The following is a 25,346-nucleotide window of genomic DNA, read 5'->3' as shown; positions in this document are numbered from 1 at the left end:
AAGGCAAGTCTCAAGTACAAACAGGCTAAGTGGACAAAACTAGTATTTTGGAGAAGACAAGTGAATGACGCTGTTTTATGGGCTAATGCAGTGTGCCAATGCATCCTAGAGGTAGGAAGAGAGAGAAAACACTGTAATTTCAGAGATTGGAGGACACTTATACAATCTAATAATTATTGCTGGGAATAGACGGGAGAGCTAACATTAAAATGTGTTCACTTTCACTTACTGTAATGACCCAAGTGGGAGCAATATCTGATGGAGAATTGAGAGCATTGGTCATCCTGCAGTGGGATGAGAAATCTATGAAGAAATCCTCCTGTACTTCTTTTCTTTATGGAGAATCGGCAGACTCTGTGAAGGTTTTCTTGTGTTCAACCAAAATTGGTTTATTCAATAGGAAATTATTGAAAAAATTCATATTCCAACACACATAAGTAAACTTGATCTTGCTAACAATAACCACTCTTTCTGGGTGCTAAATGATTCCTGTTGACCAGTTCTCTTTGCATCCCTATTTCATTCCCTCAGTCTCTGTGATTGGTTTTCTTCACATCTCTGCATACATCCCAAAGCCCTGAAGTTTATTCATTTTATTGCTAGCTACATGCTGAGACCAATTCCAGATTAATGGCCAAGAGAAACAGAGATGGCTAGCTTCAGGCAAGAGCCATCTCTGTTCTTATTATGTCTGAATAGGGGTGCAAGATCATGTGGTGTAAATATTACTGCTTGCCAATTCTTTTGTTGTCAGACATACTATGGGTGGGCCATAAACTCCAAAGGAATCAATTGCACCAACTGGTCAGATCTCTGCCCTGTATCCTGCCTACACAATCTTAGATCTTGAAGTTTTAACCAAAGAGCAATACTTGGAAGATCCATAGATTAGATGTCTTTCCTATAGGCGTTTCTTCTTTAATCCTTACTAACTTCACCTTTGTATTTCTGTACATTAAGAACAATTCTAGGTCCTGGCGCTATAGCCTAGAGGCTCAAGTCCTTACCTTGAGTGTGCCAGGATCCCATATGGGCGATGGTTCTAATCCCGGTGGCCCTGCTTCCCATCCAGCTCTCTGCTTGTGACCTGGGAAAGCAGTCGAGGATGGCCCAAAGCTTTGGGTACCTGCACCCACGTGGGAGACCCGGAAAAGGTTTCAGGCTCCTGACTTCGGATTGCAGCCTGTTGGCGAGTGAATCATCACACGGAAGATCTTCCTCTCTGTCTCTTCTCCTCTCTGTATATCTGACATCGCAATAATAAAAAAAAAAAAAATCTTAAAAAAAAAAAAAGAACAATTCTGGGCCCGGCGGCATGGCCTAGTGGCTAAAGTCCTTGCCTTGAACGCGCCAGGATACCATATGGGCGCCAGTTCTAATCCCGGCAGCTCCACTTCCTATCCAGCTCCCTGCTTGTGGCCTGGGAAAGCAGTCCAGGACGGCCCAAAGCCTTGGGTCCCTGCACCTGTGTGGGATACCGGGAAGAAGTTCCTGGATCCTGGCTTCGGACTGGCATAGCACCAGCCTTTGCGCTCACTTGGGGAGTGAATCACTGGATGGAAGATCTTCCTCTCTGTCTCTTCTCCTCTCTGTATATCTGACTTTGTAATAAAAAATAAATAAATCTTTTTTTTTTAAAGAACAATTCTAAAAATGCTGCATTTCCAAAATAGATACATGTTACCCTAAACAAACAAATGTATGGCATAAAAACTAATTCAGATTTTCGGTAACAGCACATTACATGTTTTTCTCCTGTCCAAACAGGACAATGGTTACACCAGCCAAACAGAAGCCAAACAATTATTTTGGTTTGAAGTGTCAATTGTTGCCTCATCTTTTAGAGCATTCCTGTCTCAAAGATGTAACATAATCATTGGCGGCAGTAGATCACTTTGTCTTGAAACATACTTAAACTTCTCAAAGATCAAGTGCCTGACTTAATATTTAGCAATGTTTCTTAACTTTCTGAGCCAGGTGATAAAAGCAAAAAACAAAACAAAATAACATTTTTACACAGGCCTGAAAAATGGGGAAAGTAGCTTACAGTATTCCTTATTCTTGAAGTTGCCTGGAAAGATACATGTTAAATCTTGAGGTTTGTACAGAGCAAACATTTTGAGCAAATGTACTTTCCAATACTTTTTAAAAATAGTATTTAAGATATTATGGTCTCCCAAGTATATAAGTGGAAATTACATATGAAAATCATTATGTCTAAATAAGGATTTATTACATCAAATTTATACTAAATATTTCCCTACTATAAGAAGCATACATAGCTTGAAATCAAATGAGAAAAATGTTTTTTTTCTGTGATTATGTTCTATACTTTATTGTACGTTCATTGCTTTTCTCCTTTCAAAAATGCTGTCTCAAATACAAAAATACTTCAAAAGGCTGGTAAAAGGTGTGTATTACAGGGACTGGCTTGTTGGTGTACTGCATTAAGCAGCCTCTTGTGGAGTTGTCATCCTGTTTGGGGGCTGGCTTATGCCCTGGCTGCTTCTCTTATGATCCAGCACCCTGTTCATGTGTCTTGGAAAGCAGCATATGGCCCAAGTGATTGGGCCCTTGCACCCACATGGGCGTTCTGGCTCCAGGTTTTGGCCTGGCTCAGTGCTTGTTATTGGGGCCATTTGTGACATAAATGTACCCATGAAAAAAAGATATCATTTTTTTTTTTAAGGAATCACTGATAACTTGTACTTTATGTAAGGACTGACCACATTATACTTGAGCAGTGATATGGACTAACGGAATACACTCTCCAAAAATGCTTTGATAAGTGGATGCTTGCATGGAAGAAGTCACCATGCATGGTAACATTACATGTTTTGTAGAAAATGAACAGAATCAATGAAAAGTAAAAGATTTTTTTCATCTCCACTTAATGTTCAGCAATTTAAACCCTCATTGGTAACAATCTTAAGAGAAATATTTCCTGCTCAGGTTTAAATTTTTTTTTTTGAAGTCTTCCTTGAGATTCATTCCTTTGGCTTAAAAATTATGTATACTGTATGCTTTATTGGTATTAATTTCTTACTGTATGTTTGCAATGACAAACTCAAAACATAGTGATGGACAACTTTCAGCACTGTTATATATATGGAATACGTTAACTCCACATCTGACTACATCTTCAGGTCATTCTCAGATGCATGTACACTGAGGCAAAAACTACTACGTGTGTGTCTATGTGTGTGTGTGTCCATGTGCTTGGGGAGGATACAATTTGTTTATTAATCCTTGTCACATGCAGAGAATGAAACTTTTAAGACTTCTTGTGGTTTGATGACAGGATTTTCCAGCATTTCTTCCAAAGTGCTTTTATAGTCATTATTTCTATGAAGTCATTCAACTTGGAAATAATTGCTTGCCAAAACTGAGTCTTTCTGGTGAGCCACTCAACACAGCTTTAGTTTCACAAAGAGCACCATTCATTGTGTTCTGTTAATCTTGGCTAAGAAACACTACATATTATCCTTTCCACTTGAACAGTTCAGCTCCTGTTCTTGTAGTTACACTTTGGAGCCATAAGACTAACTGCTGGAATATAAATGTGTGAATCACCTACCTGGTGACTTTGAAAACAGATTTTCCAAATGCAGAAATATGAAATGTCTGCCCAGGATATCATAACATAGTACTTGTAAGAAGTTTGAGCATTTCAACAGTCCCCAATTTTCCCTTATAGAAAAAAAACGGTTCGCATTTTATTACACAGAGTTTTGTTATTTAGTCTGATTTTAACCTAAATTGCTATACCATATCCTAATGCCTGACACAGAAGTTATTCAAATAAATTAGTGTTTCCTGTGAAAATACTCCTAAGTAGTTAATTATGTTTTTATTTGCTCTCTTAATCTTATTTAATACTGCACTTCTGAAAACCTTTTAACAGAAAGTCCAAACATAAAAATTTGATAATTTAAGTATTCAGCGAATTCCTCTACAGAATACAAAATAATGTTATCATCAATATATTTTCCAACCAAAATGTCTTAAAAACCGTTAAAATGTGACATTCTGTTGACATAGCATGAGCTTAAAGGAAACTGCTAATAGGCTATACAGCCTTTATGGAAAAGCAAATTGAAATTGCTTTCCTGTTTTATGTTTACAATGAAATCTCGGAAGGCAAAGGATTTTCCCTTGTCAAATCCTAGCGAAGCTAGGTCTCCTTGTATTCTAAATTCAGAAAAAACTGGGTCACAGATAATTACAAGACATGTTTGTAAAGATGATTTGCTCATGGGAACTACGTGTAAAAGTGAAAGCAGTTATACCAAAATACATTAAATGAGTGATAATACCCTATCAAATTAAAACAGGAATATAATAAAGTCTCTGAAAGGAAGATCTAAAATAATAGAAAAACTGAGAATGTTAGAATTTATAGCTTAAATATACATACTTCTGGAACTTAGAGGTCAATTTATAGGCTTACAGGTGTTTTACAATATTTTCTTTCACCAGGAAAAAAAACACCAAACCTCTCAAAATTTCAAAGCTCATTTAGAACATGAGAGAATGTTAGTATGATAAATGTATTTTATATTTAAGCTTATTTTATCAGTGCAAGCAGGTATGCTCAGTTGCTTAACATTCCATTTAAATTTTCAAGATTCTGATGGCATTCACAGAATTGATTTTTGCTGCATCTCTAATTTAAATTGCTATCCAAGCATACTCACTGTATACACTGGAGGATGATAATGAATAATTTTATGAACTTTTTACATCCACAGTACATGCATACTGAATATTCAAGGTACCTCTTTAATTAAAAAGGATATATGTGGGACAGCATTTTGTAGCAGGTTAAGCTGCTGCCTGTCTCTCTGGAATCCCACATAAGTGTGGGTTCTTTTCCTGGATGCTCCACCTCTGATCTAGTTCCCTGATAATGGGCCTGGGAAAGCAATAAGAAGACGGCCCAAGTGATTGGGTCCCTTTACCCACCTGGGAGACCCAGATGAACCTTATCACTTTAGTCTGACCCAACCCTAGCCATTGTGGCCATTGAAGGGAGTGAACCAGGAGGTGCAAGCCCTCCCTCTCCAACTCTGCGTTTCAAGTGATTATTTTTTTTTTTAATTTAGATTTTTGTTTGAAATTTTATGGTACAATTTTGTAGAGTCTGGGGTTCCCCCACCCGTCATCTGATTTTCCCCATATCCCTCCATAAAGAGTTATGAATCTTTTTTTAAAGATAATGTAGGCAAGCCTGATTTGATGAACTCTAAAACCAGCACAAACTACATAAAGACCGAAGTTAAATATTAAATATTACGGTAGTTTTGTTTGTAGTTATTACAAAGTAGGATAATTAAGAGCCCACACTGCATTTCCTGTGATTTTAAAAGAGTTAAAAACACATTTAAGAGTATCCCTGTATTTTAACTCAGCTGCAGAAGATTCAAGGAATCTTGGAAGACAATTTAAAGCAAATAAATAAATTAATATTCAAAAAATAATAAACTAAGCATGCCTGTGATGGATAGATATTTGGTCTAGTGGTTAAGACCTCAGTTAAGATGGCAAGTGCCTTTGTTAGAATACCTGGCAGTTCAATACTCAGCTCTGACTCCTGACTGCGGTTTCCTGTTGATGGCAGGCAGCAGCGATGGTAACTGGGTTCCTGCCACTCAGGTGGGAAAACTGGATTCATGTCCTGGTTCCTGGCACTTGCCAGTTCTGGCTGCTTTGGGCATTTAGGGAGTGAATCAATGGATGGCAGCTCTCTTTTTTTCTCCCTATCTCTCAAGCAAGTAAGATTTTTTTTTTAAAATTAACTTTTACTAAATAAGAAAGCATAAAACAAGCTATAGTTTCCAAATTATGTCTACCTATATAAATATATTCACACACATAGGTAACTTAGTTTTGTCTAAACGGTTTACACAATAAAGAAGAGACAGAGTCAAATTGCACGAGTGAAACCACTTTATTTTCATTTTTCCACATAGATAACTTCATGTCAACTACAAAAATCATGAAATAAAGAATTGCTTATGAAACTGCAAACTCAAAAGCACTGGAGGGTAAACAGGTTTGCCCCAGGTGACTGTTAAAAAAGTAACCAGGATACCATGAATTCATATTTAAGTAGTAAATATGTCATATTGAAAAATAATAAATATATAATAGCAGTAGAGAAACTAATAGCATAAACAGCATGAAGTGTATTTTCATGTTTAAGACAGATGAGATTTCTAGGCACAGTTTTAGGCATTAAAGAGGACACAGAGGCATAGGTTAGTATGTGCTGCTCTGTACAAAAATACAGTCTGAATAAATTACATTGCTAGCCATACAATTAGACATCACTTACCAGTCAGTTCATTGCATGTTTAATCATATACAAGTACATGCTAATCCATATATATCATTTATATTTCAAACACATAGGCCTCTCTATATTTATGTCTTTAAAATTTACACATTGAACTTACAAAAGGCTAAATAGTTGTGCAAGAAATCCAAATAACTAGCCCTGCTGAGTACGTTATGCTACATGTAAGTGTGTATATATCTCTAAGATACACAACGGGTTTGTGGTTAACGATTTTGCTTAAGAAAACACCAAACAAACCTAAAGCCTCAAAGACATAATGTTAATGTAGGTGAAAATTTCACTTGTGTTTATTCTGATAGACAAAATACTGTTTCACATGACAAACAATCTTCATATTGTATTGAGCTTGTTAGTAATGAAACACTTCCAAATATTAATGATGAGAGAAACACAGCATAGTTCACTAGGAAGGGAAAAAAGCAATGTAAGAAATCTACTTTTCAGTAAACTGCAAACATATGTGTTTGAATTGATAACATAGTTTGTTATTTTCCAGAAGGTCATATTGACAAGAGAATGAAAACATGATGGGACTCAAGATCTGATATTGGTTTAAGAGCACACTGTATCCTCTATTAGGACCAAGAAAAGTGCCTTATTGATACCCGCACCAAAGTACTGTCCTTCCATTATACGGGAATAAAGCCACCTCACAACAGAGGGTGTTTAATAGCCAAAATCCCCGTCCGAATGTTGTATTTCTCATGCTGCTCTGACCATATACAATTAACTGTAAGACATTCTGCACCAAATACTATTTCTCAATAAAACTGCTTCAAATAATCCTATAATATTAATATGTTTCTGAAAATTTTTAGTCATTTTATTATGATTATAGCATTGTATACTTTTTAAAGGTTTCCCTCTAGGATGAACTTAACCAATCTATAATTGCTAAAGTAAGAATAAACCTGGCACTTCATATTTATTTTGTGATCCAGAAAACGGGAATTTTTTTTATTACTTTAATATATAGTAGTTTCTTTTTGGCTGTTGTTTTTGGCAACTATTGTTAAGACAAGCTGAAAGCAGAATTCTGCTTTTGGAGGTAAAGCAAATTACTAAATACTACTTATAAGGTCCTACTCTTCACATATCAATACAATCGCATATAGGGAAGTTTTAAATGATTTTTCCAATGGTTCTTTCTGCAAGAGGGACAAAACCAGAACATATTTAGCATCTTCGTTAACAAAAATAATTATCTATAACTTTTATATTAGAACTGTATATTTGGTATAAAAATATGTTTATAATTAAACTATCCAAATTTGTATACCAAACAGAATCAACAAAGTTTGCAGTGTGAGATTACTTGCAAACTTATTCCCTATTATTGATACTTCCTTTCACTGGAACAGTCAGTAATGAATCGCTTGACAAGAACCCCTCATAATTGTGTATAAATCAGTTAGCCCATCAGTCAACTTCAGAGGGACAAGTGATATCCAGATGATTTCTAGCCCTCTACGGAGACATTCAGACATTTATAGAAATCTATCACTATTTTATTTAAAAATGAAGACATTTAAAATACTTGCAAAAAATAGCAGCCTTCTATCTTAATGAATTTCACACAAAATGATCATCCTAATTGCTACTCTCTTTTGAACTACCATGCTTACAGAGGAATCATTAATTTTCAGATTAACACCATTTCATTTTTTTCTTCTTAGACAACTCTATTAACACTTTCCAGTGAAACATAGCGCAAAGCTTTAGGGTATACCCATTTTTATGTGGTAAATAAATGTGAATACCAATCTAAGCCCCTTAACAACGAATACAAGGTTAGTGTTCATACCACTTCACTAGAGCAAGTATTAATTTGATGTGTAATAGGCAAATGTATGTATAGAGTTAGAGAACAACAAATTACCATATACTAATGCTTCACTTCCTATAAAAATATGTAAGATCGTTACATATGCACAACTGTAGCTGCAATGTTTGGCAAGTAATTTTAAGGGTACAAAAGCAACTCATGCGTATTTCTTTCTGCTTGCCCCAGGGAAAGCAAGACCCTCAATTCTCTTCCATTCTCGATAGGGCTGAGGAACAATTTCTAACCACATAATGAAAAGCACATGTTTCCACATTTTGACTCCCTTCCCAGGGAGATGCTGACTGCCAAAGCATAACTGCCCATTAAAAAGAGTATTCTAAGGTGGAATGTGTACTATTAACCAGTTATATTCACAACTCCCATTAGATGCTGAAGGGCAGTTCATTTTCAAGAGTTCACTCAAGCAAATAACAAACAGCCAATGTAGTTACTGGATGGGATAAGCAGGCAATAAGGGCTAACAGTGGAATCTTTGTCAGTGCAAAGAAACTTCTAAATGTTGGCTTTTGCCAGCTGTTCCCCTGCAGGCAATGGGACTCAGGCAATTCTCACTCAAACTAGTTTCTCACAATGGTTGCTGTCATATAGACCCTTCACTTGTCAAGAAAAATTACATGAATATATTGGAAGTTTGCAGCATTTGCCTATTTCTAATCAACTCTCTTAATTTGTGCATGTCCCTAAAATGGATGTAAAAGCTGGTTATGATGCTGACAGCTAAAAGGCAAAGGACATTAAATCAACTGAGCAAATTGCTTGATGTTCCACAACTGTTTTAGAAAACTGAGTTAGAAAAGATGCAGATGTAATCCTTTTGCTGACTGGTTGTTTTTCTTTTTTCTTTTTTTTCAAATCTGAGACTATTGGTTCTAGTAGTAGTCTTCATAGTTCTTAGGGTTCAGGCAATAAAGGATGGCACCCCCAAACGAAAATATAGTTGCACCCCACGCCAGACCATAACCCCAATTGAACTCATGGTAAATTTTCAAGCTCACAGTTTCAATGAACTTGATTGGGTAAAGGACCAGGCTGCAAACCTGTAAAACAACTGAGAGAAAAGCAAATCAAAATTAGAAATTGCTGCCTTACAAGAAATAAAATTACAATAAACATATAAACACACATGTCTGAGAACTGCTTTTTAATCAAATAAATATAAAGGCCAAACAGTGCTTATTCTATATGAATTATCAAAATATTAACAATGTTTTTATTTGAAAATTTTCCAATAGAGTGAGAATTAGCCTATTAATACTTAGTAAATTATTAGTAGCATTTGATGAAATAAATAGTGAAATCTAATTCATGGACATACAAAGTAGTAACTCTTAGCTTGCAAACACACACATAATTATCACTGTTTTTTGACAAGTGGTACCATTTAAGCTAAACTGCTTCACTACATAAGACTTGCTAGTAGCACCCCAAGAATGCTGTCTCCACTGCCAATTAAAACCATTGTTATGCATTATGCTCTTGCAGAGCTGGGGAATGGGAATTCATAGAAACTGATCAATTTGTGATGTAACAAGTAGATTTATTGTTGCTGCTCTTTCTCAATAGCATAAAATTCATGCCAATATTCTGGAAAGTTTTACCTTGATCTTTGCTAATTCAAACAACTAAAGAACAATGTAGTTAAGAGAAGCTTATTTTACTGCAAAAATTTTTGAAATCTATGCATATGTGGGTTCTTCAAAAAGCCTATAAAAAACCATCATCTTTTAAAAATAGGTTCAAAAGTTTGTCAGGAAGCCATAACTAATGATACCCTTCCTATTACATCTAAAAGTTGCTTATTTACGTATTTTCCACTTATTTTTTAAAAATGATTTGTTCAGTTGAAAGGCAGATTTTTACAGAGAAGGAGAGATTATGAGAGATAGAGAGATTTTCCATCTGCGGTGTCACTTTCCACATGTCTACAACAGCTAGAGCTGAGCTGATTCAAATCCAGGACCCAGGAGCCAAGGACCTCTTACAAGTCTTCCACGTGGATGCAGGGGCCCAAGAACTTGAGCCACCTTCTCCACTGTTTTCCCAGGTTATAAGTAGGGAGCTGAACTGGAAATGGAGCAGCTGGAATACAAACCAGTGCCCATATATGATGTTGGCACTGCGAATGGGGGATTAGTCTGTCACACCACGGTGCTAGCCTCTCTATTTTTTAAAAAAGAGTTATGTTGATGAATTCATGGGAGATACTGGTGTAGAAACTGTGGATTAACAATGGTTACAAGAGTGCAAAACTATGCTCTTATTTCCTAGTTTGTTCACAATTGGGACTAGGGAGAAATGTGATAAATCACATCTAAAACACACCAATGAAAATAACAAAATGAACTAATTAAGAATGGATGACTAACTCAGCTATACCAATTATCTTCATATTTACCCTGTGGATATTATTATATGGGAGACACTGGATTGCACAAGAGATGAAGTCTTTCACTTAACATTTCTAAATTCCTATCAGGTCAAGTATTACGTAGTTTGTATTTTATTTGAATCATTCCTACAATTAATGGGATGGCTCTGACTCAAATCTCTACTGTGTGACAGCTTCTATTATCTGTAAGAAATAGTCTTATGCCTAAAAATATAATAATAATCTTATGCCTACAGATATATCTGTACCCCTTATTTTATATATTTATTATATATATATATGAGGCTGGCCAACAACAAAATCTGGTCTCCTGCTTCTTTTTTTTTAAAGTAAGATTTACTGGAACACAGCCATAATTTTCATTTATGCACTCTCCACACTATGATGGCAGAGCTGAGTGTGCTGTGACGGAAACCACACGGCCTACAAAGCTGAAAGTATTTACTATCTGGTCCTTTATAAATAAAGTTTGCCAGCAAGAGATATATGGAGTAAATTTTTGGTTTTAAAAAGACTGTTGTTTAACTCATCTTAAAATTAACATAAATTCCTGAAGCGCAAGAAAACAAATGCGAACCATCAAGGAATAGGAGGCAAGAATTTACTCTGATAATATAAAAAGTTTTAATATAGCTTATTAAATATTTTAAAAAGAGTAATAGGAGAGTGTGTTTGATTCAGCTGGAGTTTGATGTTGTTGGAATCTACTCATGCCTATTCTCAGCACCTGTAAAAGATCTTAATTACCGATATGATGAAACTTCCTGCAGAGTCTGGCATCAGGATGATAAACTCACGAGAGCACTGATTCCTAAAAATCAAAACTCATCTCCACAAGGCTTTGTCAAGGGCTCAAGGGATCTCTCTAGAACCAGATATAACAAGCATTCTACAATCTTTGTATGTGCATAGCTCAATACTATTCTAGGCCAGCACTTGCCTGCCATACTTTTCAGTTAATATTGACAGCAGATGAAGAAATAGGCCCATGTAAAAGGACGCTCTCTTGGCATTCAAACAGAAATCAAATCATGGTTGATTCTGAAGCATATGGCTGAACTATATAAAATGTGACTTTGATATAGTAATTTACTTATTTAATAAATTCATTCAATAAATATTTCAATGTTTCTAAAATAATATATTTTAAGACAGTGTTGATAATGAAGGGACTTAAATTGCTACTCACATAAACAGGCAGTTATTAGTAAATAAACACAATATATGGGAAACATTGCTAAGAGACAAGAAAATTCAAGAAAGAGGATAAGGTAAGAATAAGGGCCATGTGGATCAATAGTCAGAGGAGACATCCGAGCAGACATGAATGGACTGGAGGCAAAGGTCAATCTGGTAGGGAGTGAGCATTTCAAGTGAACCCAGGCACTGCAAAACTCCTTTATACAGGTGCACATCTGGTGCATTAGAATATCAGGAAGATCTGTGACCACACAGTACACAGGGCAGGGAGGGGGCGGCACAAGAGAAGCCTCCGAGGAGCCAGCAGAGGCTTGTTCATAGCTCATGTTCACAGACTGCCTGGTGAACCCTAACTAGGGGTCTAGATTTTCTCCCAAGTGTGACAGGCAGCTTTGATAAAGAAGTTGGAAGCAAGAAGTAGTAACCAGCCTGAATCACATTTTAAAAGAATACACTGCTGCTTTTGTGAACTGGCCAGTCCCTATGAGGTAGTTACCTAGGAAGCTTTTTAATCTTCATTTCAATGTGTTTTATTTAGAAAATATTTGGCCTCCACAGTATAATAACTTGATTTTCCTACAGCGTTAAAAGTAAAAATACAACTCAATTAGGCTCCTCTGGCAAACTCTTCTGAACAGCTTTCTTAAACCTTCACTGTGCTGAAGCCAAACGAAAATTACCATAAGTGTTGTACGCTCTCTTCAGAATCATAGAGGGAAAAAAAACAATACATGTAATAGAAAACAAAAATAAGATCTTGGATTTGTAAACAACTTTCTCCATTTAATGAACTACATGCTTACAGGTAAACATACCTCCTTGACTTTTATTGATGTTGCATAGGAGGCAAAAACCCAGTAAGTTCAGAAATCAGAAAAATATCAGCAGGTTATATTTTTCTTTTACCAGTAACAATGAAACATATAATAGGCATTGCCTATGGTAGCATCCGCTTTCCCCTCCCGCAGACACAACCCAAGTTACATTATGCAGCATTTCAGAATTCAAAGGGGGCTTGGGGTTCATTTTACACACCTTCTAGCTTTCTGAAAATAGGCAGTGCATGTACTAACCAGGATGTTGTGCCCTTGGAGACATTCTAGGAACTCAAAAGTACTATTTCTCATATTTTCAATATCAAAAAAGAAGACATTCGATATTGAAATATTCAATATTTTCTTCTAAGGGGGGATATTTCAATACACAATAATCGAGTATCCTCTGTATTGTAAGTAAAGGGGATAAGATAGATAAGACACTGATAATCCCTCTGATATTTCATGCTCTGATATCGGAAAAAGACACTTAGGTAACTACAAATCATTGTGTACAACACTAATAGAGGCATGATTAGTTATAATGCACCAAACACTGATTTCTTAGACGCAATGATATGCTGATGACCAATTCTGTTTAAACAAAGAAGGGCTTCAGAAAGGAAGTAGCATTTCAGTTTGTTCTTTTTATTTTAAGATTCTTTGAAAGGCAGAGTTAGAGATGGAGACAGGCACACAGGGCTTGTGAAAGCGCTTCATTTGCTGATTCACTCCCCAAATGGTTATCTTCTGCTGCTTTCTGATGCACATTAGCAAGGTGCTCACACAGCAGCCAGAACTGGTGGCCACATGGCATGAAGGCAACATCACAGTAGCTTAACCCACAATGCCACAAAACTGGAACCTCAAATACTTTGTGAAGAATCATGGATTTGACTAGGCCAAAAGAGAAAGTTGAAAAGACTTCTTCAGGAAGAAGTGATTTGTATAGATGTTAGCCATATGAAAAGGGAGTGGTTATAGGAAAGTCACATGTTTGGAATAAAGGGTGCAGGCACACAGAGATGGTGGGTTCTTCACCATGGCATTCTTGCCATATGCTTTCATCCTCACCACCCCAGTACTGCTAGCCTAATTTTCAGTTGTCAGCGTCTGCATTTCTTTGACTGTTTTCTGTTCATTAAATTGACCCTTACCTATCTGTGTAGCAGGCCAGAACTTCTGAGAAATTACCAATGTTACCCTCTCTACCTCTCTCTCAATCCTAACCAATGATTCTCAGATTTTCGTATAGAAACCCACCAGCAAATGAGATAATTGTTGAGGTGCATATTCTAAACTGGGTTCTGGAGCTTCTCCAGGAAGCTAGCTGCTTGAGTGAAAAGTGAGTTAAAGATGTTCCATTTCCCTGGCTCCCTTCACAGCCTTATTTCATTTTCTATATCTGTTGACCATACTGTTTTCTGCTTTCATCTCCCAAATAAAGCAGGTGTGCTTGGTTTCTTGTCTAAGGTAACCAAAGTGGCAAGTGACAAATTCAGATGTATATTTTAGAAACAGACCCCATATGTTTGCATGCAAGACAGATTGCACAGAGAAGACACCAGCAAGGACAGACCCTTGAGGGAGGTGCAGTCAAACCCATCTGGGTTACTTGTGTGCAGTAATGACTTAGGTGGCAATGGTTGGAAAGAAACTTCATGTTATATAAAGAAATTAAGGGGAAAAATGTATAAAAAGATTCTAGGAAAGAGGAGAGTCAACTAGATATTTTAAACAAGATTACCATAACAAAGAGGGGGAAAGGATCAAATTTGGGGATTTCAATGCTACATTGAAGGAAGCTTCAATTAAGGCAATAACACTGGTTTAGGGAGATACGCACTCAGAAGATTACTAAAAGCAGCAGTAGTATAAAATTAATTATTGAGTAGTGATACTATAGGTTATCCTAGTCAAAGGGTAATTTGATGCTGCCAAATGGGAAATAATACAGAATCTGATGATGTGCGAATGGAACTCCATTTTAGTTTTAACTCTAAAGTGTACACTTCCGAAACCTAGAGTCAAACTGGTTCCTGCAGGGCAGGCATTAGCCATTAAACTGTCAGTTGAGAGGTCTGTATGCAAAAGCAGAGTACCCTGGGCTGGAATCCTAACTCTTCTTAATTTTAGCTTCCTGTTAATGTGTACCCCTGGAGGTAACAGGGGACAGATCAAGTAGCTGGATCTCTGCATTAGACGTGGGAGACTGAACCGAGTTCAAGGCTCCTGGTTTTGTGAACCTTGGCCATTATACGTCTCAGAGGAGCGAAGCAGCAGATGGGCAATATCTTGAACCTCAGCAAAACACTCTGGCTCAAGCCACCTCACTGTATCTTGCAGGCTCGTTGTAAGAAATATAAAATGCAAGCCTCTAGTCTTAACAGCTCAGAAGCAGAAATCAGTTGCAGGGCTCGACATAAATTCTCATCTCGATGAGGCATTCTGGGGACATAATATAAAACAAACGGCCTTATTCATACAGAAAATGAATTTTGTTGTTTAAAATAGAGAATTATCAAAAACGGGACATGTTCTGCAATTTATATTAGAGGCCTTGGCTGAAAAGGGGACATTCATACTCAGTCCCCATGGGAATATAAGTCCTTGGTGGGGAGAACAAGAACTAGACTCAGTGATCAGAATCACATCATATTGTTACCTGTCATTGTGAGCTACACATAAGGAAATGGGCTGTAGTCCACTGTAACAGCTTTTTTTATGTGCCATTGTTCAGTCATGCTGTACTGATTAGCCTGTGTGGTCTTTAAGACATCTCAAGTTGCTGATTTCCTTCGGGTGTTTCTCCCGAGAGATGAAATATACGGATTTACAGGATAGACTCCAACCATAGCACACAGTCACAGCTTTATTCAAAATCAAGGCTGATTGTGCTCTCGTTTCTCTGTACATGATCTAGTCCCAAACAAAGATGAGTCATGAATCATCATGTAGACTTTCAGCCTTTTAAATCTAGCTCTGCATCTTGCTAGTTGGAGAACCCTGGGAAATGAGTTAACCTTTCTGAGTTTGCTTTTCCTTTGACAACATGTGGAAAAGAAATGTGAGGATGTTTTAATAAAACTCATAAAGATGATTAAAAGGTTTCCTTTGGGGCAAAGGAATTTGAAATGCAAGCACAGGAGCAGTCTTTACAAGAAAAACTATGCATGAGTTTAAAAACTCTTTTGCACCCAAATAAACTTAGGTTTTAATTCAATTTTCCACAAAGTGCTCAAGGTACTCTCATACCTATTTTTAAGACTGCTATATCAGAGACAGGGTATGTTAAGTGTCTGGCACTGCTGTTGTACGTGGGAGGTGCTTGATTAATTATTTCTACTATCAGCATTATTATTTTAGATAAAAGTGGATTCTGAAGTCTAGACTTCGAGAAACAGTAAATGAGCGAACTATAGAAAACTGGACAATGCTGTAAATGGGCTGCTGTGAAGACCAGTTCTTATCTCTTTTAGTAACTATTCAAGCAAATAATAAGCTCAACCAAAATACATAACACCTGTTTGACTGTCTTTATCATATTTAATTAGTTTTTTATTAGAAAACCCTGAAGAATTTATTATCTAATATCAAGGGTACAGCTGCATGTTCTAGGTATCATATACATATATATATACATTTAAATATATGTATGAAAATGCACATTTATAAAAAATATTTATTTGAAGGGTAAAAGAGACAGAGGGAGAAAGCAAAAGAGAAAGTGGTTTTCATCCACTGGTACATTAGCCAAATGGCAGCAACAGCCAGTCTAGGCCAGCTCAGAGCTAGAAACCTGAAATTCCATCCTGGTCTCCAATATGGGAGACAACAGTTCATGTTCTTAGTCTATTACACAGTACGTTCACAGGTATATTGTAAGGTGATTGGATCAGAAATGGAGCATCCCGGATGTGAACTGGCAATACTGAATACCAGTGTGGCAAAGGGTGACTTAACTCCACTGCCACAATGCCTCCCCCAAATACCCAATAATTGTTAAATAAATGAAAATCATTGGGAAAAAAAATGTTTTTATTACTATTACTTCTTTTAAAAAGGAACTATTTTGGTTATCTGAAAGGCAGAATCACCAGAGAGATTTTTCATTTGTTGCCTCACTCCCCAAAAGGCTTCACAATGGTTGAACCTGGGCCAGGCCAAAGCCAGGAGCCAAGAGTTTTTCCCACATCCCTCACGTCACCTGAGTACAGGGACATAGGAACTTGGGCCATCTTCTACTGGCTTCCCCAGAGCACTCTCAAGGAGATGGGTCAGAAGTGGAGGAGCTGGGACTCTAACTGGCACCCATATGGGGTTCTGACACTACAGGCAGACACTTAGCCCATACATCACTCTCCTGGCCTGGTTTACTATTAATTTTTAGAACTATTTTGAACCTAGTTTTGTGATCACGTGAAACTTGCTGTTTTATAAATCCCAGACAGAAATGGCTTTAAAAAAGTTATTGTTTTACACGCCTGTTTTTTTCCACCAGATTACAAACCACATGCCTTAACCATCTTTCCACCATTCATCTAAAAGTGTTTACTGAGTGCCTATGAACACTAGGCATTAGCATATGGTACTAAATTAACTATGCATGTAGTCCTGGGTAGACATGTTTCCAAGTGGTAGTGATACGCCTGTTTTGACTTTATGTATTGAATGTTTCAGAAGGAAAAAAAAAAGCTTTGTTGAGAGAGATCATTCTCTTCGTGTGAACCCCAAGATAATTGCTAGTTGTCACAAGGCTTGATGGTATTTGGAGAAGAAAACACTCTGAGAGGAAAAATGCAGGCCATTTTCAAGTAGACCAACATAAGAGGGAAATGGCTGCATTTACAAAAATCACTAAACTGAATTATAAATGATACCAGCTAACTACTCCAATGTGTTTGCTAAGAAATAAACAGCCAACACTTTAGCTATAACTGTTTTCAGTAAGCAGTTTTTCCATCAATAATGGATCACTATATGTCATAAATATTTTTTCCAGATATCAGCTACAGACAGCTTTTAATGGCTTTAGCAAATGGGAGAGAGAAACCTTTCCAAGTTTCACCTTGCTTATATGCAAGTGAATAATCAACTAATTGTTATTTCAAAACAAGTTTCTATGATCACTGTGTCAAAGGAAAATGAATGAAATTAAATTTCAGAAAATGTACATTTTTAACAATAGCAGTCTAATGCTCATTTTGGGTCTCAGTGAGTAGAATAACACTATGTAAATTTTGCTACAGGAATTCCTTTTATTATTTTATAATTTACTAATATTTATGGTAGCTATAGCTGAATCAAAACCTATATTTTGGCCAAATCCATTACCATTTAGTTAATATTCATTTACAATATATTTTCTGTTACAACCAGTACTTATTTTCACATTTCCATAAATTTCATTAGACTTGAAAAATAGTGCTTAAGGAACAGTAACGTTCAGTTTATAATAGATGGTTTCAACAATAGATTTTCTCACAGATTTTGTACATATTATTATGCGGTAAGTTAAAGGCGAAATGGTATAGTTATGAGGTATGTACAGCAATACTCAATATTTATAATACATGACAGCAATAACACTACATCATCCTAAAATAAGAGGTACGTGACTTCTATTATTCAGAGTTCCAATTTTAAATAATAGCTAGCATTTCAGATCATCTATCAAATTCTATTTCCACTGATTATCTAATTATGATCTTAATAAATCATAGCCAAACACATACAATTTAGAAGTATGTTATTTATTATAAAAATTAAAAAAACCACAGTAAGTTCATGAACCAAGAAATAAAATAGACACTACCAATAGAATCTTTAGGGAAATCAATAATTCATAAGAGACTCTTATTTTATTACCCATGACAATAAAATAATGACACTATGGTACTGTCCTAAGGCTTCAGAATGTTTTTATAACCATGCTATCTACTTTATTAGAAGGAACCTGTGGTGATAAGTTATCGGTTTTCTCAAATATCCTAATAAAATGCTTAATTTAAACCCTAGTAGGCATCCAAGTGAAGGAATAGGCAGTGCATTAGCCACTCATTTACAATTCAGTAGCTTTCCAGCCATAGCTCTGCCAGTAACTATCACATCTATATAAACTTCTACGATTCACTTAAAAAGTGAATTAGATGTGCTTCTGAATTCCTTCAGTGTTAACTGACCTTTGTTTCCATGATACCTCTGTTTGCATTAGTCTTCATGAGAATAAAGAGATGCATACAGTGGTAAACAATATGTAGTATCAATAAAGCTGCTGCCTGTGATGCCAGCATCCCATTAGGCTCCAGTTTGAGTCCCGGCTGCTCCATTTCTGATCCAGCTGTCTGTTAATAGTCTGGGAATGTAGAAGATTGATCCACATGTTTGGGTCCCTGCCACCCACATGGGAGACCTTGGAGAAGCTCGTGGCCTCTGCCTGGCCCAGCCAGGGACATTGGGGACATTTGCAGATTGAATGAGGGGATGGAAAATCTCTTCCTTTCTTTGTGAAGCCTGAATTTCAAATAAATCAAAATAAATAAATAAATAAATACATCATAACTACACACACACAGCAGGGGGCAGCACAACACTTCTGATCTTTGTATTTTTGATCAAACTACCCTTTAAAACTTGGAAACTTTCATCTATTCTAATCTTTAAGCAGCTTAAAAAAATCTAACAGTCTAGATGGTTCTGGCAGTATCTTCATTATTGACTGTCACAGGGGCTTCATTTGTAGTCTTCAAGTCAGATATGACTGACAAAGTAAACTGAAGGTAACACAGGAATATTTCAGTTTGAGTTATGAAAGAAACATGTATTCAAGGCTATTTTTGCAAATGAAAATTAAAATGCACATCAAATAATGGCCTGGGATTCTTGTCCCCAAGTCTTCTCTAAATAACTCCCTGTTCTTAGTTTTATTGATTAATATTTTAAATCACTATGGTTTATAGAATGATGGTTGCTAAATTAACATACAATTGACCTCATATTTAACTGGTCCAATGAATCAAGTTAGATGTCACAATTTTTCAGAATAAATTTTTATTTACACGGAGATATACACCTAAAGGGCACAGATTTTGAATTTGTTTTCTCTTTCACAGTAAAAAAAAATAAAATAATGCTGCCTTAGATCAACAGGGTCAATAAAAGGTAGAAAAAACTGGATGTAAAAAAGACTTTGTAAATACATCTGTTGCAATCCCTAAGGCAATAGCCTTGTCAGGAAGTATTATTTATTCATGTTTTAGTTAGAAGTTGCCACTGTACACTGTGAAATGCTTAACACATCGAAAACAGATAATACGATATAAACCTTTAACCAATTTACCTTAAAATATAACACATGACTCACAACTTTTATGTAATGTGCAAACACATGCTACTTCAGCATGAGAGGGGAGGGCAGCAGAAAGGCTCATGAAACATTAATATCGCTTTGAAAATAATGAATATATTTACCTGCTGCAAAAAGCATGACGGCAACAGGTCTGTAGAAGCGCCTTCGAGATCCCACGCAGATGGAAATCAGACCCACTAGGAATGCAATGAGGATGATGGCAGCTCCGCCCAAGAGTAAAGCCAAAGTAGCAATCTGCCAATCTGGAAAGCAAAAAGAAAGGCATTGCCATGCAGCACCAAGTCCTCAAACAACCAACAGAGCTGTGCTTAGCAGCCTACCCCGTGCTGTAGCTCAACATCTGTGACTTCACTGCAGGCTAAGCATCCTTTGGGATTTGAAATGTTTTGCAACAAAAAAAAAAAAAACTAATAGAAATATCATTATTCAGAAAAGTCTATTTTGTTGAACTCAGCAGATCATTTTCAGACCACGGGTCTGCCAAACTTATAAGGACTATACAGAGCATTCATTTATTTTTTTTTAAGTTTGTATTGAACTATAATGCTTACAAATTTGAAGTAGAAAAGTTGATGAATTCATATATATTTATGCACCAGCATAACTATCATCCAGGTTAAAACAGAGATATTGTCATCACCCAGCATGCTCCCTTCTATCCTTTCTCAGTCAACAACCCCACTCTCTGCTAGCCGAATGGGAACATTGATCTTCAAGAATTAGTTTTGTCTGTCCTTTGAATGAATTCTTCTGTATCTGGTTTTAGCCCTCAGATATTTACCCAATATTGTATTGGGTTGTTCCTTCTTGGCAAACATCCCCTCACCTTGTAAACATCCCCCAGCTTTGGGGCAAGCATCTGGTGCAGCAATTAAGACTGCACTTGGGACACCAATATAACATGGGAGTCATGGGTTTGAGTCCTGCTCCACTGTGGTTCTTGCTTCCTGCTTATTATGCCCACCCTGGGAGGCAACCTGTGATTGTTCAAGTTGTTGGGTCCTTGCCACCTGTATAATAGACTCAGATTCAGTTCTCGACTCCGTCTTCAACCTGGCCCAGCGAAGCAGCAGACACAAGAGCTTTCTGTCTCTCTGCTTTTCAAATAATAAAATATGTGTATTGACTAAAGTTTTTATTTGCTCCTCTTCCCACTGAACAAGTCATCAGTAAATTATTTGAGATTTGCTGTCTCTGTTCTCTTTTTAAATTTTAATCTCAGTGGCATATTTACCACACTATAGGGATGGTTCTCACATAGGTTTCACCATGAAATAAAAATGCACTCTCAATGGCTGTGTGACTCTTTTTGCTCCTACAGGGCAAAAATAAGCACATACTGACCACTTATTACATGCAGATCTCTGTACAGGGAAGCTTCAAAAGCATCTCATATATTCACTGGAATGAAAACCTCATTGGAATGCAGTTGTCATTTCTTATAAAGATCTCAAAATGGTATGACAGAATGCTGGCCTATTTTCCATTCATAAGAATCTTCTCTCAAAAAAACCAAGTAAATCTATGAAAGTATCACATGGATTAGGAAGCACCACGTAAAATGGTCCTGTTGGTAGTAGCTTTTTAGCACAGGGGGCCGTTTGGAAGACTCGGGCTGCTTCTTAGGGTTCAGCATAATGCATAGGGAATGTAAGTAGATTTTAATCTATTGTAAATGTTACGTATTCAACCCAAAGTGCAGAATTCATGGTATTTTGATGCTTCCCTCTAAAATTATTCCCTAGGAAGCTTCCAAAGTGCAGCCTTTGCCACCATAGGATAAAAGCTAAGTGGAAGAACCTACAATAACCTAAAATTTTCTTCTTCTATTTATACTTGTACATCCCTGACTTAAGTGTTCTCTTCTGTATCTTTTCTTCCTAAGAAATTCATTGGCACTCAACTAGAACTTGCACTGCAATCAGGAAACAAATAAACAAGGGGAAAATAGAACAAATCCACACTGCTTAAAATATAAAGATGAATCACAAAAAATGTGGAAAGCATTTTTTATGCCATCTATTTGTAACAAAGCCATGTAACTTCAAACAAAATTATATCTGGCTTTCAACTGCAAGTTAAAAGGACAGCCATACTATGGCTTTTTATTCCCTAACAGCATGTTGCTTTGAATTAAAAAGTAAAAAGAATAATTCTTACACTTGGAAGCCTCTAAAATTTCTTTAGAAAAGGTTATATATAATTCAGTTATATTGCATTTTACCACAATGGAAATCTTTCTAAAAACTTGTGTACGTTGAAATGTTTGAATTTAAAAAAAAAATCAAAATTTAATTATATTAAAATTTTCAAAGTATAAGGAAAACAAAAATCTACCCATTCATTACCCAAGTATTTTCAGAGTTTGTTTACAAGGCCCTGTGCCAAATTTTTTCTGATCAACCCATTAATTTTACAACATCTTTATTGATTTTAGTAACTATCCACAATTTATTTACTCGAGAAATTGTCCATGTGTAGGCTCACTTCCCATATGGCATCAAGAGCTGGGACTAGGTGGGCATTCCATCCAGCTGAGCCTTACACAGTGATTGGGGAGAGGGGAAACAAGTGCTCTGGGGCATCGTTCACTGACTTCCCAAATGCATTAGCAGGAACTGGGTTGGAACTGGAGCAGCTGGGATGTTAACTAACACTCTATTTCTTTTTAAAGATGTATTTGGTTTTTATCGAAAAAGCAGATTTACAGAGAGAAAGATCTTCTATCTGCTGGTTCATTCCCCAAATATGGCTACAATGGCCGAAACTAAGCCAGTCCAAAGCCAGGAGCCAGGAGTTTCTTCCAGGTCTCCCACAGGGGTGCAGGAGCCAGGATATGAGCCAGTTCCCATATGGGATCACAGTGCATGCAAGGTGAGGACTTTAGCCATTAAACTATTGCACTGGGCCCTTAACTAATGCCATGATACAGAATTGTGACTTGGTATACACAATACTAGCCCTTAGAAACTCTCCTTAAGATTGTTGCATATAAAAATGAATTTGTAGAGTATTGCCTTTGTATGCCACAAGTAAATATCTATTCAGTTAAACACTATCTTAAAATAGATTGACTTTCCTGATAAAACTCTTTCCTATAAAAGCTCAGTATGCTTGAAATGCCATATAATTGGCTATTTCTGCTTACAACCCAAAAGCAAACAAGAATTTAATAGTTTTTATCAATTTTAAATATTCTCAAATAGCTAAAATGTTTGCTTGCATTTTATACAAACTAAGAAAAAAATGAGAAAGCTTTTCTTTTATTAAGCACAAGATAATAAAGATTTTCAGCTGTGAAGGCCAAGGTCTTTGTTGTACATAGTCATATCTGCCATGTATTATGAAAACATCCATAGGCAAATATTAAGGGTCATGCATCAATAAAACTACTTGCAAAAACAGGTGGTGGGCTGGTAATGAGCTGGGTTTGCTAATATTTGCTCAAATATTGACTTTTTCCATACATGAAAATAACAAAAATCACGCAATGAAGACAATTTCATAAGTGAATAATACAGGAGTGAAAAATGTGGCTTTTTCAATAGAGTAACAGAAAAATACAAAAATATTCATCTCATGTTAACACTGACTTTTCTTGAAATAGTAATATTGCATTATTTCCATATTTCTTATAAGCAATAAAATGTAGAAGGGACCAATAAAACAGTTATTTAAAAAGGGGTTAGAACTTCATTAGGAAACTTCTCATAGCATAGAAAATACTTCGAAAACGTAGTTAAACATAACCAGTTCTACAATTTCTCTATCCTACTTTTATTTTTAGTCTAATTGTAGCTAATGAGAAAGATGTGCTAGACTTAAGTTTGACAAGAAGTCACTGATACCGGGCTCAGTGCAGTAGCCTAGTGGCAAAAGGCCTCATCTCACATGCATAGAGATCCCATATGGGTGCTCATTCACATCCCGGCAGCCCCGCTTCCCTTCCAGCTCCCTGTCTGTGGCCCGGGAAAGCAGTTGAGGACGGCCCAAAGCTTTGGGACCCTGCACCCTCATGGGAGACCTGGAAGAAGCTCCTGGCTCCTAGATTTGGATCGGCTCAGCTCTGGCCATTGCAGCCACTTGGGAAGTGAATCTGCTGATGGAAGATCTTCTTCCCTGTCTGTCTTTGCAATAAGAATAAGCAAATCTTAAAAAAAAAAAAATTAAGAAAAAGAAGTCTTGGATATCACCACTCTACAGATATTGCTGTCCTTCCCCTCTGAACCACAACCAGAAATGGCACTTCTCTGAACAGATTTTTTTTTTTTTGTAATTTCCTGAGAGATGAGAATTGGGCAATGAGTACTACTGTCCTGGCCAGAAGCTGGGACTTCTGACTGCAGTCTTGAGATACCTCCTTTGGTGGATGGCACCGCATTCAGAGTTATGGCTCTGAAATGATTCACTGGACCAAAAGCATTCACTACAGTGATTGCTCTCAACAAAAACTTCGAATTGCTGACTAGCTGAATCAGAAAGCCAGAAGAGTGGTTAGACATGGCTACCACAGCCAAGGAGACACAGAGCAATTTTCAGGGTTCAGTCTGGAAATTTGGGGATTGAGAATAGGGCTGTGGCATTGTATCTTTCTTAATAAGCAACTAGAATCCATTTTCCAAATACAGCCAGCCTAAAAGGTGAACCAAAGTTAGGCAAAGTGCATAAATTGGCTCACTATCATTTCCCTTTCTCTTGCTGAACAAGACTAAGAGATGAGGAATAATAAAATTTAAGAAAAAAATTAAAAATAACTTATAGGTGCCTACTAATGGCCATTTAAAAAAGCTGGGTTTCATATTTACACAGATAGATATTTCCATAGCAACCAAAGTTCGTTACTAGATTTAATAAAAATTATAAAGTGTTTTATTGTATACTACAGGATTTCAACAATTTCATAGCAATATTATAATGACCCTCAAACTTGTCCCTAACAATGTTTCCATTAAATATTTGCATGCCACAAATATTTGCTAACCTATATGAAATGTTTGTAAGCCAACCAAAATATCATAAAAGTATCGATTTTCAGCCCCTTATTTTCAAAGAAAGTTATGTATTTTACATTCATATAATCAGTTAAGTACTGTATCAATCTTAGTTCTTCATTTATGACCCTCACGGTATTTAATAGGATAAAACTTAAGAGTCCTTAAAGATCTACTACTTTCATTAGGTTCCCACATTTTTATAAGTGACACACTCATATTGTAGAGGAGCAGTGAACACAAACCAGCCCTGCAGAACAGCAACAGCCATGGTGCTGCTGTACAAGCACTGCTCAATGCCACACCAGCCAACTGGAAACCTTAGTTTCAAAAATCCCAAAGAACAGGGAATAATCAGTTTTGAGAAAATAATGC

The 25,346-nt window shown here is 36.5% G+C and overlaps 1 protein-coding gene across 1 annotated transcript in view; it reads right to left on the bottom strand.

The window, feature by feature from the left end:
- Nucleotides 1-9,032: 9,032 nt before the first annotated feature.
- TMEM47 (transmembrane protein 47) overlaps nt 9,033-25,346 on the bottom strand; it is a 28,751-nt gene continuing 12,437 nt past the window's right edge. The window contains exons 2-3 of the mRNA XM_041001935.1: nt 20,082-20,222; nt 9,033-9,255 (exon numbers count right to left, since the gene is read on the bottom strand). Coding sequence (XP_040857869.1) covers nt 9,077-9,255; nt 20,082-20,222 — 320 coding nt within the window. The 3' untranslated portion in view covers nt 9,033-9,076. The remainder of the gene's footprint in view (nt 9,256-20,081; nt 20,223-25,346) is intronic.

The sequence above is a fragment of the Ochotona curzoniae genome, unplaced genomic scaffold, assembly GCF_017591425.1.
Source record: "Ochotona curzoniae isolate NIBS_2020 unplaced genomic scaffold, NIBS_Ocur_1.0 contig_1274, whole genome shotgun sequence".
Taxonomy (NCBI): domain Eukaryota; kingdom Metazoa; phylum Chordata; class Mammalia; order Lagomorpha; family Ochotonidae; genus Ochotona; species Ochotona curzoniae.
The sequence above is the reverse complement of the archived record's forward strand: the minus strand, read 5'-3'. Positions and strand labels throughout refer to the sequence as shown.